Genomic DNA, 16,365 nt, shown 5'->3' on the forward strand with positions numbered 1-16,365 from the left:
AACACAGACTGAGTGACATGCTGTGTTACATCATGTTTCATGTGTTGTCACAGCTTGCACAGAAACAGCATTGTTGTAAGTGGACAAACCAACAACACAAAAAAAAAAAAAAAAAAGAAAGAAAGAAAGAAATCGTTGCATTATACGGCGTAATACTCCTTTAAGTTTCAGTGTGTGTGTTTGCATGTGGATGTTTGTCATGCCTGTGGTGGTGATATGTCTAAAAGAGTTGCAACTATTGTGTAACTGCGAGCGAGCACTGCTGGTTTCAGTCTTGCTCAAATTCCAGTCCTGAAGTGCTTCAGCGTTCGCGAGCCGAGGAGAGGCGGACGGACAGGTTTTTCTTTGCATTGTGGTGGAGAACTTTTTTTTTTTTTTTTCCCTGTCATGGAGGCAGAGTTATGTAAGAGGGGAGAGTCTTCCCACCGCCCCTCTCTGTTTTTGTTTTTCTCAATGAGCCAATGTCTCCCTGCCTAGGCCTCACAGCCTGTCCAGTAGGCCCCTTTCCTGGAAACATAGCCTAGCAGAGGCCACTCAGGGGCATGCCTGCGAGGTGGGAGGGGAGGCGGGAGGGAGGGAGGGAGGGAAGAGGGAGGGTAGTGGTAGTGGTGGTGGTGATGGTGGGGAGGAGAAGGGGAGGAGGAGGGTGGGGGGGACTCTTCCAGCAAATCACATGATTGTAGACCCTACAGTCCCGGCCCTACGTGAGGCTCAGATGCTGCAAGCAGATTTCAACAGCTAGTTTGTCATCAACATGATTGGATGCAGCTAATGCATGAGGCTGTAAGTAGACGCTGTGGATTCCCAGGTGTGAAATTTAGAAATCGAACCACAAAAACGCCTGATGGATGGATGTGTGTGTGTGTGTGTTTGTGTATCTGTGTGTGTGTATCTGTGTGTGTGTATGTGTGGGTTAGACAGTGATATGATGTTTTTTTATCAACATCTGTATAAATTAATGAACTATTTTGGGTAGATTTTTTAAATCTGTGGAAGTTAATTCACTGTAATTAAGTCTAAATCTCGGTGTACGATCATAGCGGTCAGTAAATTTACAGTTGATTTATGATAATATGATCTAAGCTTTGTTTTTTTTGTTGTTGTATTTGAACAAACAGTGATGTATCTGATGGTGTAACAGATTTAACAGTCAGAAGATATCCCTTGAAATGTCAGTAATAGCTTGAATGTTGTTTTTAACACTGTTGGCTTGACTTGATGAGCTGCTACTATTAAAAAATAATAATTAAGTGCTATTGAATTGTAAAGAAACTCTGAACAAACACAATAAACTACGACATGCCGTTACAACATCTGTATGTCGGGATTATTTAAGAATAATAACTTTACGTCTTGTTTTCATTCTTTCTCTCTTTTGTCTGATTTAACAGCAATCTGTCTGTCTGATTTATTTCTTCTTTCAACCCCCACATGTTTTTACGTGCTTGTGCATCAGATGTAGATGTTGTCTTCTTTCATGTTTTTGAAGTCACGTGTTTTTCTAAGGACAGATTTTCCAGGGGGTGTACTGAACTGTAAGCACCCTCACACTCAGCCCCCGGGGCCTCAAACACCAGTTGACCCCTTCGCTCTTTTTCTATCTGTCGGTCTTCTCAGAGGAATGCAACACTACTAGAAGGAAGGAGAAGGAGAAGGAGAAGAAGGCAAAGATAATGAATTTCAAGTTGATTTAGTAAACAGTGGCATCAACTTTAAACCACATGACATTTTCCAGCTGTGCGGTCCATACTTTTTGTATATATTTTTACACAGATCTGTCAGTGCTGCCTTAAAATGTCAGACACCAGGAATGCAAACAGCGGGGCCATTCTTGTTTATGTCTTGCATTGTGGCCACTGTGGGCACTGGCTGAGCTCGTGGTGTAATAGGCCCACATGTGTTTGGAAAGGGGTAGACAGATTTCAAATGTGTAGTTATTGCTTGTTGTTTGGTATGGGTATAGATCTCAAATGTGGAGTTATTCCTTTATTAACAAGGTTTTTGGGTTTTTTTCAATCTGTTTCTGTCTTGTTTTCTTCAGCTATGCAGTCTCAAGTATGTATGAAGTTAACTATATCATCCATACTTGTGTTTTATGTACTAAATAAAACAATATCTGTCACTTAATTTCCTATCACAGTTGCTCTCTGTGCGCTGCAGCAAGAGGATCACTGTGATTTACTCAGAGGGGGTTTTTTTTGTTTTTTTTTTAACTTCCAGGGGTTGAGGAGGCACTGCAGAACCTCCACGCTGTAAATATCTGGGGACCACGTTGCCTAACATGATGTCAAACCCTCTTCTGTTTATTTGCACAAGGTATAACTAATGCGTTTTAGCTGCAGCTGCTCGACGTAGTGAACAAATTATTATAAAATACTCAGGATTTGCCTGTAGCTAAGGGTGACTTATTTTAATTAAAAACAAGAGTAGCAGCAACTTTTTGTGTGCAGCTTTTTCAAATGAATCACTGGATTTAGATCTGAATAACACTTCCTCTAGTCTAAACAGAGCTGATTTAATATTATGACTATATTTTACATGATGCAACCACTCCCCGGCAACAAGACTTATGCTAATGTAACTGCATTAGAGCCTGAGTGTGTTGTTGCACAAATGTTTGGTGATTGCCATAACATGACTGGTTTCCCCAAAGCAAAAATCCCCCAACAGTTTGCGAGGCGAAAAAACAGTTTCTTTTTTACAATTATGTCACTAAAGGGAAGCAAAAGTGAGAGAGAAAGTAGAAGGAGCCTGGGTCACTGGTTTCACTCTGTCCTCTGTTACCTCTGCACATGAAAGTACTGGTGGACCAAGAAAAAGGTCTCCCAGCAAAAACCCTCCTCATGTGGAGGTGTTCAGTGGAGGCTGTGGGAGTCTTTCACATGAAGAAAAACTGGAGTACATGCTGGAACAAGTAGGTGTAGTTTAACTATTTCAACTCTAGTATTTAAATTGCTACGATCTACAAAGCAGAAGTAATAGTTTGGGGGTTTGGGGGGGGCGGGGGTTATAATCAGAAGATACTGTATTGCGATTTTTACACGTAAGAATCACGAATTTTAGGATTATTGTAAAGTAAAATATGTGAGTAAGGTATAAATGGCTGCTTTTGGATACCAATCAATCATCAAATACTGATAATCTACCTATTAGAGTCCGACTGATACTGGATTTTTGGGGCTGATGCCGATACCAATATTAGAGAGTACATTTCTCTGTATTTTCTACCGATATATTGGCCGATAATCTTACTTATACAGAATATATATAAACACACATTTTTAAAAAAAATAAACACTTGATGATAAAGATAGTAAGCTTCACACTAAATTAATAATTTTAAATAAAAGAAAAAAAAACTAGCAAACTAGCAATTAAACAAGAGCAAACAAGTACAGCAAGTTACTTGTTTGCTTGTTTGCAAGTTTGTTAAAAAAACAAATATTACAACAAACAAGAAGAGACAAAAGTTAAAATAGATTAAAAGAGGAAACTATATAAAAACAAGTCTAAAATACAAGATAAAACATTGATTGAGTAAAACCTTTGCGGTAAAGGTTTAAAGCTTGCAAAAAAAAAATATGCACGATACCGATATATCTGTAAAAGGCCAATATCGGCAGATAATGTTGACGATATATATTGGTCGGGCTCTATGTTGGGGGGGGGGGGGGGTTGCTTACATAATTCAGGCTAATAGTTAATTATTTACTGAAGTTGCATACAGATCAAATTAACTAATAAAAAATAAAGCAAATGCAGATCATAAATAAATATTTACAGATAATAAATCATTTTAAAAAACAACGTTAAATGATAGCCTTGTGTACAAATTAAGATAAAACAAACATAAATGGGCCATCTGTCTTCATTTATATGTTAATTTAATCCTCGCTGGTTAATGTTTGTTTGTTTGTTTATTTTGTAGATAATTAACAAACATCGTGACGTCGTTGTGTAAAAAAAAAAAAAAAAAAAAAAAAAGCAGCGTTGGAATGTGTTCGAAGCGGCGCGTGCGGGACGGGATGGAATGCCTTAGCCACGCCCCCTCCCCCTCCTCCCCCCTTCGATCTCCCCCACGCGCACGCACCAATCAGCGCAGGGTGACCGTTTCAAGGCGCCCGCGGAGTCCCAACCGTAGAAAAACAAAACCCTCGCTTAACAACTAAACTAACATTTTACACCAAACTTCGCTCGGGAATCCGTGTTTTTCGGTATCGGAAACCGAGTCCGGCGATTGATTCTCGGCCGTTTCCCGTCGCTCTTTAAAAAGGCCTTTTTGGGGGGCGATGTTGTTTATCTGTAGTAAAGGGGGCGGCTTGAAACCATCCCTCCCTTGCCCCATTTCCTCGGTTGTTTTCCTTCTCTCGCCTGGATTCTCCATGTTGTTGGTGCTAAAGTGAGGACTTCGCAGCGTCGGGTTGAAGAAGAAGAAGGGGGGGGGCGATATTTACCAGTAACTGTAAAGGAAAAAAAACAAAACAAGAACAACAACAACCTGAGACGACGGAGCTTAAACGAGACTCGAATAAGGAGGGATACGGCTCCCCTAAAAAAAAGAGAGAGAGAGAAAAAAACAACACATCCAAGTGCCTTGCCCCCTTTACCCAAGGCGGACCTCCGAGAGAAGAAACGGCGGAGGAATAAAAGAAACGAAGGAAGAAGATAAAAATCCTCCACTCTCTCTCTCTCTCTCCATCTTTCTGGCGGTGTATTTTTTATTTTTTCTTCCCCTCTCGGTCTGTGTGTGTGTCGGTGAGGCGGATGACAAGTTTTTTTAGCCTCGGTGAATAATTTGAGTCGACTCGTCCATAAGAAGCCCAATGAGGGATGCCCATCAGTGCTCGGGGACAGGATTTGAGGATTTCGAGGGCTCCGTGATTGTCCGATGGAAAGTTCTGTTATCACCCAAGTGCAGAAAGAAGACGTTCAAGTGTCACCGCCGAAAACAGGTGAGGTGAGGCGGGCCCCGGCTGCTGCTGGTGCTGGTTGTTATGGTGCTGGTGGTTGTTATGGTTGTTGTTGCTATGTATGTTATCGAACACTTTTTTAAACAACAATGCATGTGGTTCGATTTGGCGGGTTTGTATTTATTTGAATTATTTGTTTATTTTTGAATTAGTGCTCAGTATAAAGCCTGTAGTGCGCCCATTTGACAGTTGAGCGCTGCGGACGCTGGTTGAGCGCGGTCTGAGGCGCATTGCCCCCCCCCCTTCCCTTCCTCCTCCTTTTTCTCTCCACCTCCCCCCTCCTTTTTTTTTTCATTTACCAAACAAATCTACAACATTTACCTCTAAAATCACTTTTTAAAAATCAAGCCTCCATGCTTGTTTACTCACTAGAAGCTGTAACCTGAGCTGTTTTTCATTTCCTTTCACTGATCACCTGCAGATTTAAACATTAAAAAAGCGCCATAGGTATAAAAAATATAACATTTTGCACTATTTTTAATGTCTCACCTTTATTTTAGCATGGGCAAGTTATTCCTATGGCGTTTAATAAGAGCTCAAGTTTAAGTTCACAGTCTCCATTACGCACTGGGTTTGCCATCCAGAGAGCTTAGCTATTGTTGATCCTGTTTTTGTCTCTCTCTCTCTCTCTCTCTCTCTCTCTCTCTCTCTCTCTCTCTCTCCCTTTTTTTTGTGCAGTGGGTGCTCTCCTCTCTCTCGCTCTCTCTCTCCCTTTTTTTACTGTGCAAATCTCTGTGCCCGCTTCTCAACAACATGTGGTGTTGTGATTATCACTGTGAGTCCTCTTTCTCTCTCTGCTTAGCTCAGTGTAGCTGGTAGTGGTGGGGGATCATCATGGCCAGCCCCCCCCCCCCCCCCCCCCCCAAATAATAATAATTTCAAAAAAAGAAAAGGGGGTCAGGTTCCAGCTTTTTTGGCACCATCCCCATATACCCCTACTACTACCACCACCACTGGGTACAGCATGAGCAATGAGGAGGAGCTCCTGTCACTGCAGACTGCACTGTACTACCATGTTTTCTTCATTTCTTCATTTATAAACCTACACATTTTTTTTGGAGGTTTTGTTCACATTTTAGAGAGAGAAAGAGGAGGAGGGAGGTAGTGGTCATGAATTAGTAGCATTGATTATGTTTTTTTAAAAATGTTTTAATAAAGACCCAAACACACAAGCAAACAACATGAAGCATATTATAGGCAGGTAGTTGTAAAGAGGAGTAGCTGTGGATTATGAGAAGAGGAAGAAGGAGGAGGAGGGGGCTGTATAGAAATACCAGGTGCCGCGGTATTGACAGAGGAATGCACAAACACACCCCTCTCTCTCTCTCTGCACACGCCCCATTGTAAGCACCGTTTCAAAGATTTTGTTGTTTAGAGAGAGCCTTTTTTTTTAAATCACCTCTTCCTTATTAACATCATGCATCATTATTGTAGCTGTAAATGCTTTATTTCTCATTCTGCGGGGATTTAATCTTATTATTTCTCTCTTTCTCCTCTCTCTCTTTAAAAAGAAACATGGCCGGCAGAGCAGAGTGGTGTATAATGTATGTGTTATGTCATACATGGCCCCAATACTCAATCAATAGACCTGACTGGCAATCAGAAATCCACATCTACTGGGTTACAAATCATGTGGATTGTGTAATATCCTGATTTTAAAAAAAAGGCTGTAAGGAGTTAAGAAAGGTTTGCATTACTTAAAAAGGGGGAGGGAGAGAGAAAGGATTAAAATGAAGATGAAGACACCCCCCCCCCCTTTTTTTTGTTGTTGTTGTGTAACACACACCGGTGTCTTCAGAGCAGCGAGGGTCAGCGTGGACACTGAGGTTTTACAAGGGCACATTGACCTGTTTTTTGTATCATTTATCAACAGTTCCTCTTTCTAGTAAAGAATCAAGTGTGTTTTTACGATACTACACAGCTACCTGGTGGTGGGTATAAGTCCTGCAGCTGTTTTGCAAGTTCTCACACAAAAAAATGGATAATAATAATAGTAATAATTAAAAAATAAATAAATAAACACACACATTGAGGAGAGAGGACTTGCAAAGCTAGGCTGAGACACATCAATTAAGTGTTTTTCCTCCTCTTTTGGTAATGGAGCTGCCTGGTTGGGACACCCTCGGGTTTAGGGTTTACGGTGGCTGATCAAAGACCTGCACTGAGCGCTGAGGTGTGACTGCGTGTCCGGCTCACTGACTGACTGACTGAATGTCAGGCTCCTTCTGGTCAGCGTCAGTGCTGCTGCCAGGTCGGCCCCTACAAAAAAAAGAAAAAAAAAAAAGGTCTCGGGAGTGTAAAATGGTTGGAATGTTTTCTGTCTGTGTTTTCTGTTGAAGGTACTGCTGCTGAAAAGTGTGGGTTTTCCCGCCCTCTGTGATTATATAACATGTACCAGCCATTTCCAGCAGCAGCAGCAACAGCAGCAGAGGCATTAAAAACAGACTTCATGCAGCCTGTGTGTGTGTGTGTGTGTGAGAGAGAGATCTCTGTAGACAGATGGATGCTACCCTTTTTTAGGTGCACTTTTTACATGTTACAAGCAACTCACGTCTAATTATGCAATAATTTCTTTAACCCTTACGTACATGTTCAGGGTCAAATTTCACTGTTTTTTGTTTTTTTTTTACATTTGAGAGCTTTAAAAAACCCTTTTAGACATTTCTTTTAGCCTAATGTGAGCCACAGTATTCAAAAATGGAGACAAAATGCTTCATTTTTAAAAGACATTTTGTGTAGCTGATGCTCATTTTTGTATATGGGTCCGTGACAAGTAAGGGTTGGCGAGATGAGCAATTAAAAAATATCTTAAAAACAGTTTCAGAAGCAGAATCAGGTTTGGTGAAATGAACATTTTGTATTTTTGTTGTTTTTTGCACCATTTTTTAAACCAAAAGTAAAACTGAATGCTGTTGAAAATGTCAAATGCTATAACCACAGAAGAATTATGAATATTAAATATGTTATCCACCTACAGTGTATTTAAGTGTACTACTTCATTTTAAAATGTCAAATGAAAAGAACATTTTTTGGAGTATTACTTAAATTTCAAAGCATTTTGTCAATATTGAGCACGGCATATCCTAAAAACAAACATTTTTTCTAAATAATTTGTGACAAATGATGTAAAATTTATTAAAAAAACATAATGTTGCATTGCTAAAAGTGGATTATATTTATTCCACATTGTAGTTCACATTTATTTTCCTGTTTATATAATCAGATTTTTATGAAAAAACACTGGTTACACCAATTGACAGTGGATTGCATCACGTCATTGACCCATATGCAAGTAGTCACCATAAATAGTGATTGTGAATGTCTTTTTTCCCCATAAATATACAGAATACACACTCTGACAGCTTGATTAAGGATTAATCAAACACTTAATAATGACTGACTACTAATACACTAATTAGAAGTCAGAATATGAACAGTACATAAGGGTTAATTGATTTTTTTCAGTATTTTCAGTATCAAGATTTTGTTTATTTTATTATGTGCGGAGCAAAAAAAAGATTAAAATGACGTGGAGCTGACATGAGTTGTGGGCTGTCAATCAAAGCCTCACTTAGCATTTTTCCATGTTGAACACATTTGCAGTTTTTCTTGTTTTTTTTTCTTCTTATGTTTGTTTTTTTCTCATGAAAGTCTCTCTTTCTTTTTCTCTCCCCCCCCCCCCTCTCTCTCTCTCTCTCTCTCTCTCTCTCTCTCTCTACGCTGCTGCTCGAACAGGCCAGGTGTGCCGGTCTGCCCTGAAACAGCCTCGGAGTTGTAACATCTTCAAAGCGCTCTTCTGTTGCCTCCAAGCTCAGGATGGCCCCAAACCACCTCCGCCGCTACCACCGCCTTCCCAGCAGGCCTTGCTGGAGTCACAGGAAAATGGGGCGGTTGTCAAGGTAACACTATTATTCTTTTATTCCAGCGATATTTTATACACACATACACAATTTGAAGACCTGAGAGAGTTGAATCCCACCCCTTTTTAAACATTATTTTAAAATATCACTTCCTTCTTCCACTTACGCACCTCATGCCATAAAAGAGGTGGTGTTTAAATAGTTTGACTATCTGCAGGAATAAACAAAACATCATAAAAACATACTTATCATCCTCTTCAAGCACCTCCTTCTTCTTTTTTTTTTCTTTTTTTTTTTTTTTACAACTGTGCACTAAAACCACGACTTCACCTGTCTCTCAACATCTTGAAAGTTAACCGCAACTGTCTGCGGATACGAGGAACGGCTTTGATGCTTCACGCTCGATCCTGAGAGGAAGATAAGGGACGAAAGACAAAATATAACAACACACAGAGAGACAGAGAGAGAGAGAGACTATCAATCCTTTAAAGGAGTGAAAAATAAGATGTTAATTATTCTTTTTATTTACTTTCTTATTTACTTTGATGTTGCTAGGCATCTCATTTGCACCTAAAGTAAACATTACCACAAATAATTTTTTTAAATATTTTGTATATTTTGGATTTTAATGAGTTTTTTCTCCACCTGGATACATTTGCCCTCTATTAAGGTATAAAAAAATGTATATATTGTATGTATCTCCTGGCGCACGTTGCCTGTTTTTAAGGGTTAAGCAGACAGTAAGCGAGAGGGGCAGAGAATGGTGTATTGTGCTGCCCCCCCTCTACCGCCCCCCAACCACCATCACCATCAACCAACCAACCACCCTGTAATTGCTGAGGTGGAGAAAAAAAAAAAGCCTGGAGCGCTTGCTGCACACGGCCGGCCACGCTGGTGAACGCTGTCAGGCTGATTAGAGCGTCATTACTATGTGGGAGGAGGGAAAAAAAAGGAGAAGGGGTGGAGAGGCTTTTATAAATGAGATGCCATGTTTGCTCATGTTGTTGAGGTGTGTCTCTCCAGCATCAGGAGCAAAACAGGAAGTAGCATCTAGTAAGGCCTGGTTATTGTCTCTCTCTCCCAACTCGAAATGAAAGTGAATTAAAACATCAGTAATGGGAGGCGGGGGGGGGGGGGGGGGGTTGTGTTACATCACTCTCGAAAGAAGATCGTTGTCATTCATTGTTGCTTGTGCATCTTAATTTGACTTTCTTAACAGATACTTTTATTTTGGAGATATATATTTTTTTTTAAAAGGGATTATAAAAGTAAAACAAATACAGCTTGAAACATATCATATTTCCTCCCTCCCTCCCTTTAACCTCACCCACTATCAACCCTCCCCTCTCAGATTGCTATGTTCAAAACGACGCAAACTACTGCTAACAAATAGTAAGAATTGACATCAGAAACTAATCAGCTAACGTTAAAAAAACAGAAAAGAAGGAGGAGATAAGAAGCGAAACGGTAGATAATGGATAACCCACTTATGTTATGTAATACGTTAATAATTAATTTCACTTTCACTATCCTCATAAAAGAGCTTCAAATGAAACTAAATCTACCACAAAAAATGGAAAAGGGGGGAGGAATCTGAAACATATATTATAATATCGCAGTAATGTGCACTCTCTCCCCGCACAGTTTTAACAGGGAAAGGATAATGAAAGACATAAATATGCTAATCCTAAAGATATGCAACATGGAAGCTGATACAGAATAATGATTCAAGTTTAGTTATTTCAAGCCAAACCGAACCTCTCTAAAAACTCTTACGTCTTTAATTTCCCAGAGGTAAAATCAAGTGGTCATTTCATATGAATAACTGCACATTCGGGGACTAATCGCTCTCCTTTTTAGACACACAAAAACATCACAGATGAAGAGATAAAGATGTGGATGTGTGTGTGTGTGTTCTCCACAGCTGTCCGAACCCAGCCTCCTGCCTGAGGTGATAGCCGAGGACCAGGGGAAGATATGCGTGGTCATAGACCTGGATGAAACCCTGGTGCACAGCTCGTTCAAGGTATTAACAAACTATTTGCTTCACCACAAGAAAAGCCTAAAAAAAAACAGGCTTATCTTTTTGTTTTTTTCTCTCTATGTCAATGAAAGCAGGCGCATAGTTGTAGTGATGTTATTTCAAGGAGAATGAGTGAGTGAGAGCTTCTTCTTCCAAAAAAAAAAAGATTAGAAGTGAGGTAAATTACTGTTTATCCAGGTTTTTAATATATATATACTGGCGGCCTGTTGCAGCGGTGCGTCTTTGGTCAGATTCTGCTGCGATTGTAATCAGCTTCTTCACAAAAAAACCACCCCAATCACATGTGTGTGTGTGTGTGTGTGTGTGTGTGTGTGTGTGTGTGGAGAAATGAATTATACTCTTGTTTGTGTAGGCTATGCGCTGTTATTTATGGCAGCGATGTTGGGGAGTCTGGTTCTGGAGTTGTTATGTAATGCCATGTGAATGTACACAGCGCGGCCGCTCATGTGAAAACCAGCAATGCCAACCATCTCTTCTCCTTCTCCTTCTCCTTCTTCTTCTTCTTCCTTTCCCTCCAGCCTATTAGTAATGCAGACTTCATCGTGCCTGTGGAGATAGAGGGGACCACACACCAGGTAAACTACTGTGTGTGTGTGTGTGTGAGAGTGTGTTTGCTGTGTGTGTGAGGAGGGTAAAGAGGAGGGGGGGAGGGTGTTTGTGTATGTGCTGTGTTGATGTGTTTGCAGCGGTTGCCGAGCTGAAAAAAAAGGAAGGAGAAAAAAAAGGGATGGGTCTCATAACTGATCAGCCAGGTTGAAGCTGTGAGAACGGTTGCACGGAGCCCTCTACTGGCCAGATGTTGAAGAGAAAGAAGTGGAAGTGGATGCATCAGCAAAGAAAGAGGGGGGAAAAAAGGAGTCCATCTTTTAGATTTTATAAATAAGTGATGGCGTTTTGTATTATGAAACCTCCTTGTGAAGAAGGCTCAACTCGCACCCTGCTGCGGATCATTCGTTCAACTTAAAGGGGGCCCAGAGCTTCTCACCACATCTCGACATGTGGAAATGTACTTAACTCAGAAACGTGATTCCTTCCCCCACCCTCGACCCCCAGTGTATGCTGGTAAAGGAACCCCTCTGTGGGCCTCTGCCTGGTTCAAGTAATCCAGGATAGGCTGGTTAACACTGGCACGGCCTATTCTTGATTACTTGTTTCAGGAACGGGCCGTTAGCAGCTAAAAGGACGCAACGAACCAGTTTGATGGCACAAATTTAAATAATCCCGCAGATTCAACTGTTTACTCTGGTTGCAACTTTTTCATTTATTTGTTTTTTTTTTGGTTTTTATTTAACTTATATGTAAGCAGGAAGTCTCTTGAGATACATTACACATACATTATTTATTGTGTTCTTCATGAAACGTATTTAACCCTTACATACGGCTCATATTTTGATTCATAATTAGTCTCTGTACCATTTCACATTCATCAACCCCCCTTCAGTCATTAATACATGTTTGATTAGTCCTTAATGAAGCTGTCATTCTGTATATTTATGGAAAAAAATACAATTTATGACCCAGGAGAACATTGTATAGGATATGAAGAATACAGCAGCTTGTTTGAATGCTGATTTTTGATTTTTTTTTCTTTTTCTTTCAATAAACACAGGTCTATTTTGTACATTTCCATACAAAAATGTGCATGAGCTGCACAGAAAAAAAGATCCATTTTTATTTCTATTTTTATATACTGTGGGTCACATTAGTAAAAGTACAGCTAAAAGAAATGTGTATAGGGTGTTTTTACAGATCTTAAAATCTGACCCTAAATAGTATGTAAGGGTTAATGTGATGTTTGAAGGTCTAATATGACGGTTTATTCAAGTGCCTGGGTTGTTTTTAATACAAGAAATGCAGCTTTTTGTCAAGTTCAGAGCAGATTGTAGTGATGCTGGATGCTGAAGATGATCTGTGTAGGTGTTTTTGTCTGATAGCAGTTTGAAGTTAAATGGCTTTAAAAATGAAAAAGTTAAGATATGTAAAGTCAGTAATGAGCTCTGAGAAGTTTTGAAGTCACCATAATCTAAAGTATTAATTAACAACATACAATACTGAAAAACAATTAAAACACATCCTCCAAATTTCCTGTAACACATCATTATGCCTTCAATCAGCTTCTTCTTGTAGCTATTCAGTTGACTTTACAGTATATATGATATAAGAAACAGCAAATCTTCACATTTGAGAAGCTGGACTGGTTTTTTAAATATGATTGAAACGACTAATCGATGATCAGAACAGTCACAGATTAGCTTTGTGCCGCTGTGCTCTTCACTGACGCTGTATTTGTTCCGCAGGTGTACGTGCTGAAGCGGCCGTACGTGGACGAGTTCCTGCAGAGAATGGGAGAGCTGTTTGAATGTGTGCTGTTTACAGCCAGTCTCGCAAAGGTACTTCAGATCCTGAAATAGTAAAAAATAAATAAATCTCAATATTTTATTCAGCACATAAATATCTTGTCTGATGTGCGATGTGATGTCTGATCTATCAGATGTTGCTCTGTTTTCTCTCGCAGTTAGTCGCCTTATTTAGACGACCTCCTCCCTTCTTTTTTTATTTTTTATAAAGGCCGTAGTTTCTTCTGGATGTGTGATGTGATTTCTTAGCTTGTTTTTGTTGAAGTAGAAGATGCTTCATTAGCCTGCATTTCCCCACCTGTCCCTCACCTGCTTCCCTACCTGTCGTCTGCCCCCCCCCCCCCCCCCCCCCCTTCAGTACGCAGACCCAGTGACGGACCTGCTGGATCAGTGTGGCGTATTCAGGACTCGGTTATTCCGGGAATCTTGTGTTTTCCACCAGGGCTGCTACGTTAAAGATTTGAGTCGTCTGGGCAGAGACCTCCACAAAACCCTCATCCTGGACAATTCTCCTGCCTCCTACATCTTTCACCCTAATAATGCTGTGAGTTTTTGATTCCGTCCTTCAAAAGATGTAGCTGCAGCACCTGCTCGTAGATCTCTTCGTCTAGTTCTGGAAAAAAAATTCAAGGACGAGAGTTAGTTTAAAGTGAACTAGCACAACTAACAGGAGAACTTTTTTTTAGTGCTAAAACAGAAATTTACCAAACTTGTTTTGACTTTGACGATTTTCTAAAGCAACAACTGATCAGTTTTTATTAATATGTCACAGGAAATGCAAACTAAATACAGTATTCTCATAGTTTAAGTAGTTAAATTGATCACATTAACAGACTCTGACTTTGACTTTTTGACAGTTATTCAATCACATTGAATGTTTTGTGTATTTCTGATTTCGTCCTGATTTACGTGAACATGAACTGAACACATACGACACACTCAAGACAGATTAAGGACTGATTTAAATAGTACATCTCTATATTTCTTTCTAAATATACTGAATATACCGCTTTAGCTGAGAAAAGTCAGTCAGTGGTGCGTTTAAAGGTCATCGGTTTCTTCGGTTTCCCCGCAGGTTCCCGTGCTGTCATGGTTTGACGACGTAGACGACGCCGAGCTGCTCAACCTTCTGCCCGTGTTCGAGGAACTGAGTCAAGCCGACGACGTTTACACCCGGCTGGACGAGCTGCGCGGACATTAAGCTCTCAAGGGGGGACCCTCTCTGCTCAGCTCCTTTCTTTAGAGCTCTTCTATCGACTACAATAGATCCGTACAATGAGAATAAGAGTTTTTTCGCCTTTGCACAAAAAAAAAAAATCATCTATCGTTTTAGAAAATTGTATTAGGAGGGTTGAGAGGGGTGTTAAAGGAAATACCAAGCCTGGGAGAAAGAAAAAAAAAAACACACAATGGGTCAGCTGAAACTATAGATCGCAATTTGAGGCCTTTTCCTCTTGAACCTCGGTGCTGATAATATTGACAACCACTATTTGAAGGCACTAAGACAAAAGAGTGGGAAACAAGCAACCAAAGCAGTCCCGTCACAATCACTCCAGTTTACTCTGAATGAATATTAAAAAGTGGTTCTTTTGCCAAAGCAGAAGCCTGCCTGCCCTGACTTGACTTTTTTGGACATTGTTTTTCATTATTGTGCCTTTTATGGAACAACAACAACAACAAGAAAAAAAAAAAACATCAGCTCTTTTTTTAATAAAATTTCCACCAGATTTTATACATTTATTGATTTTTTTTTTCTTCTTCTTTTTGTAGGTTGTTTTATAAGGAAATCTATTTTTAAACGGTGATCATGGTTCTTCTATGCAACCCAGTTATGTAATAATGACATGGACAGTACCTCTCAAGTAGCCAGAGTCAGCAGATGTTAACATTTAGCCTTATTTACATGTAAATGAGCAGCAAAACAAAACAAAAAGAAATCTGTATTTTACTTATTTGTATTGTACAATAAACAGAATTTCTACAAAAAAACATGCAGATATACATCATTAGTAATCAGATTGATATTTCATATATTGGGGGTTGTTTTGTTTTTTTTAAGTTAAGTAAACAGGGCGAAGTCTTTTCTTTGATGGTCCGTTGAAAGCAGACACACTGGAATATGTCGGCACATAGGATGACCAATAAAAGCCACAGTTTTCAGTCCAGGTTTTTAATAATAGTTTGTTACGATGTTTTGTTTGTTTTTCTTTTTATTACTATATGACAAAAACAACCTTGCACTTGTTTTATATTGACAGTGCTGAAAGTAAAAAAACAAGAAAAAACAAAACAAAAAAAACTACAACATGAAACTGTGCCTTTTTAGAAATTCGGACAGAGAATGGTGTTCTGCCTGAACAGAGATTCGTAGGCCTACACACTCTGAGTGTCATGCTGGGCGTGAGAAAACACTGTCAAGAGCAAGTGTAATGCCATGTGGCGGTGGTACTTGCAGTGCAACACTTGAAAATATCAAATCTGATTTTTTTAACATGTGTGTGCGTGTTTTTTCTATATTTATTGGCCAAAATCTGTATTGTCCAGTACTTCGTAATGCTTCACATTTTTTGTATTTGTAATCCATTCGCCTACTTTTGAGGCTGGCCTTGTGTTTTAACTGTTTTATCTGTGCCTACGTAACATAACACTTTGCTGTCAAAAGCTCATGGATTATTCAAAAAGAACTCCGCAGTTAAATCGGTTCAATGAATACATGTAAATCCAACATTCAATCATGCAAGAGATGTTTTCTTCCTTTTTTTTCCATTTTAAATTCATTACAACAAATATTTTGTTGTTTGGGGGTATGTTTCCTGGGTGATATGGTTTTTTTCTTACGATGTTTAATGTCTGATGCAATTATTGTCTGCATGTTAACTAGTCAAATATGACGATGAAAATGTACCAGTTGTGATGACCAAAAGTATTTGTTTTAGACAGTCACAATTTGTCTTTTGTGTATCAGAATAAATCAGAAAACTCATTTTGTCTACCTGATCTGACCAAAACTCTAAAAAGACAATGTGCTACCAGTTTTTATTTTAAAATAAAAATTGGTTATATTTTACTCTCTTTTTGTGTTTTTCTCTTTGTGCCATTAGTCATATGTTCATGTCGTCTTATACATGATTTAA

The 16,365-nt window shown here is 39.4% G+C and overlaps 1 protein-coding gene across 1 annotated transcript; it reads left to right on the forward strand.

The window, feature by feature from the left end:
* Positions 1 to 4,113: 4,113 nt before the first annotated feature.
* On the forward strand, positions 4,114 to 16,314 carry ctdsp2 (CTD (carboxy-terminal domain, RNA polymerase II, polypeptide A) small phosphatase 2). Its single transcript, XM_053318459.1, has 7 exons — positions 4,114 to 4,952; positions 8,706 to 8,869; positions 10,755 to 10,856; positions 11,393 to 11,449; positions 13,172 to 13,264; positions 13,590 to 13,775; positions 14,307 to 16,314. Exons 1-7 carry the CDS (start codon positions 4,889 to 4,891, stop codon positions 14,430 to 14,432), a joined length of 792 nt encoding a protein of 263 aa, XP_053174434.1. The 5' UTR covers positions 4,114 to 4,888; the 3' UTR covers positions 14,433 to 16,314.
* Positions 16,315 to 16,365: the final 51 nt, after the last annotated feature.

The sequence above is a fragment of the Scomber japonicus genome, chromosome 4 (genome assembly GCF_027409825.1).
Source record: "Scomber japonicus isolate fScoJap1 chromosome 4, fScoJap1.pri, whole genome shotgun sequence".
Classification (NCBI taxonomy): domain Eukaryota; kingdom Metazoa; phylum Chordata; class Actinopteri; order Scombriformes; family Scombridae; genus Scomber; species Scomber japonicus.

Coding starts and splice junctions, on each gene's coding strand:
- ctdsp2 (XM_053318459.1), top strand. CDS start 4,889: ATGGAAAGTTCTGTTATCACCCAAGTGCAGAAAGAAGACGTTCAAGTG. Junction 4,953..8,705: donor AGTGTCACCGCCGAAAACAG/GTGAGGTGAGGC, acceptor CTGCTCGAACAG/GCCAGGTGTGCCGGTCTGCC. Junction 13,265..13,589: donor TTACAGCCAGTCTCGCAAAG/GTACTTCAGATC, acceptor CCCCCCCTTCAG/TACGCAGACCCAGTGACGGA.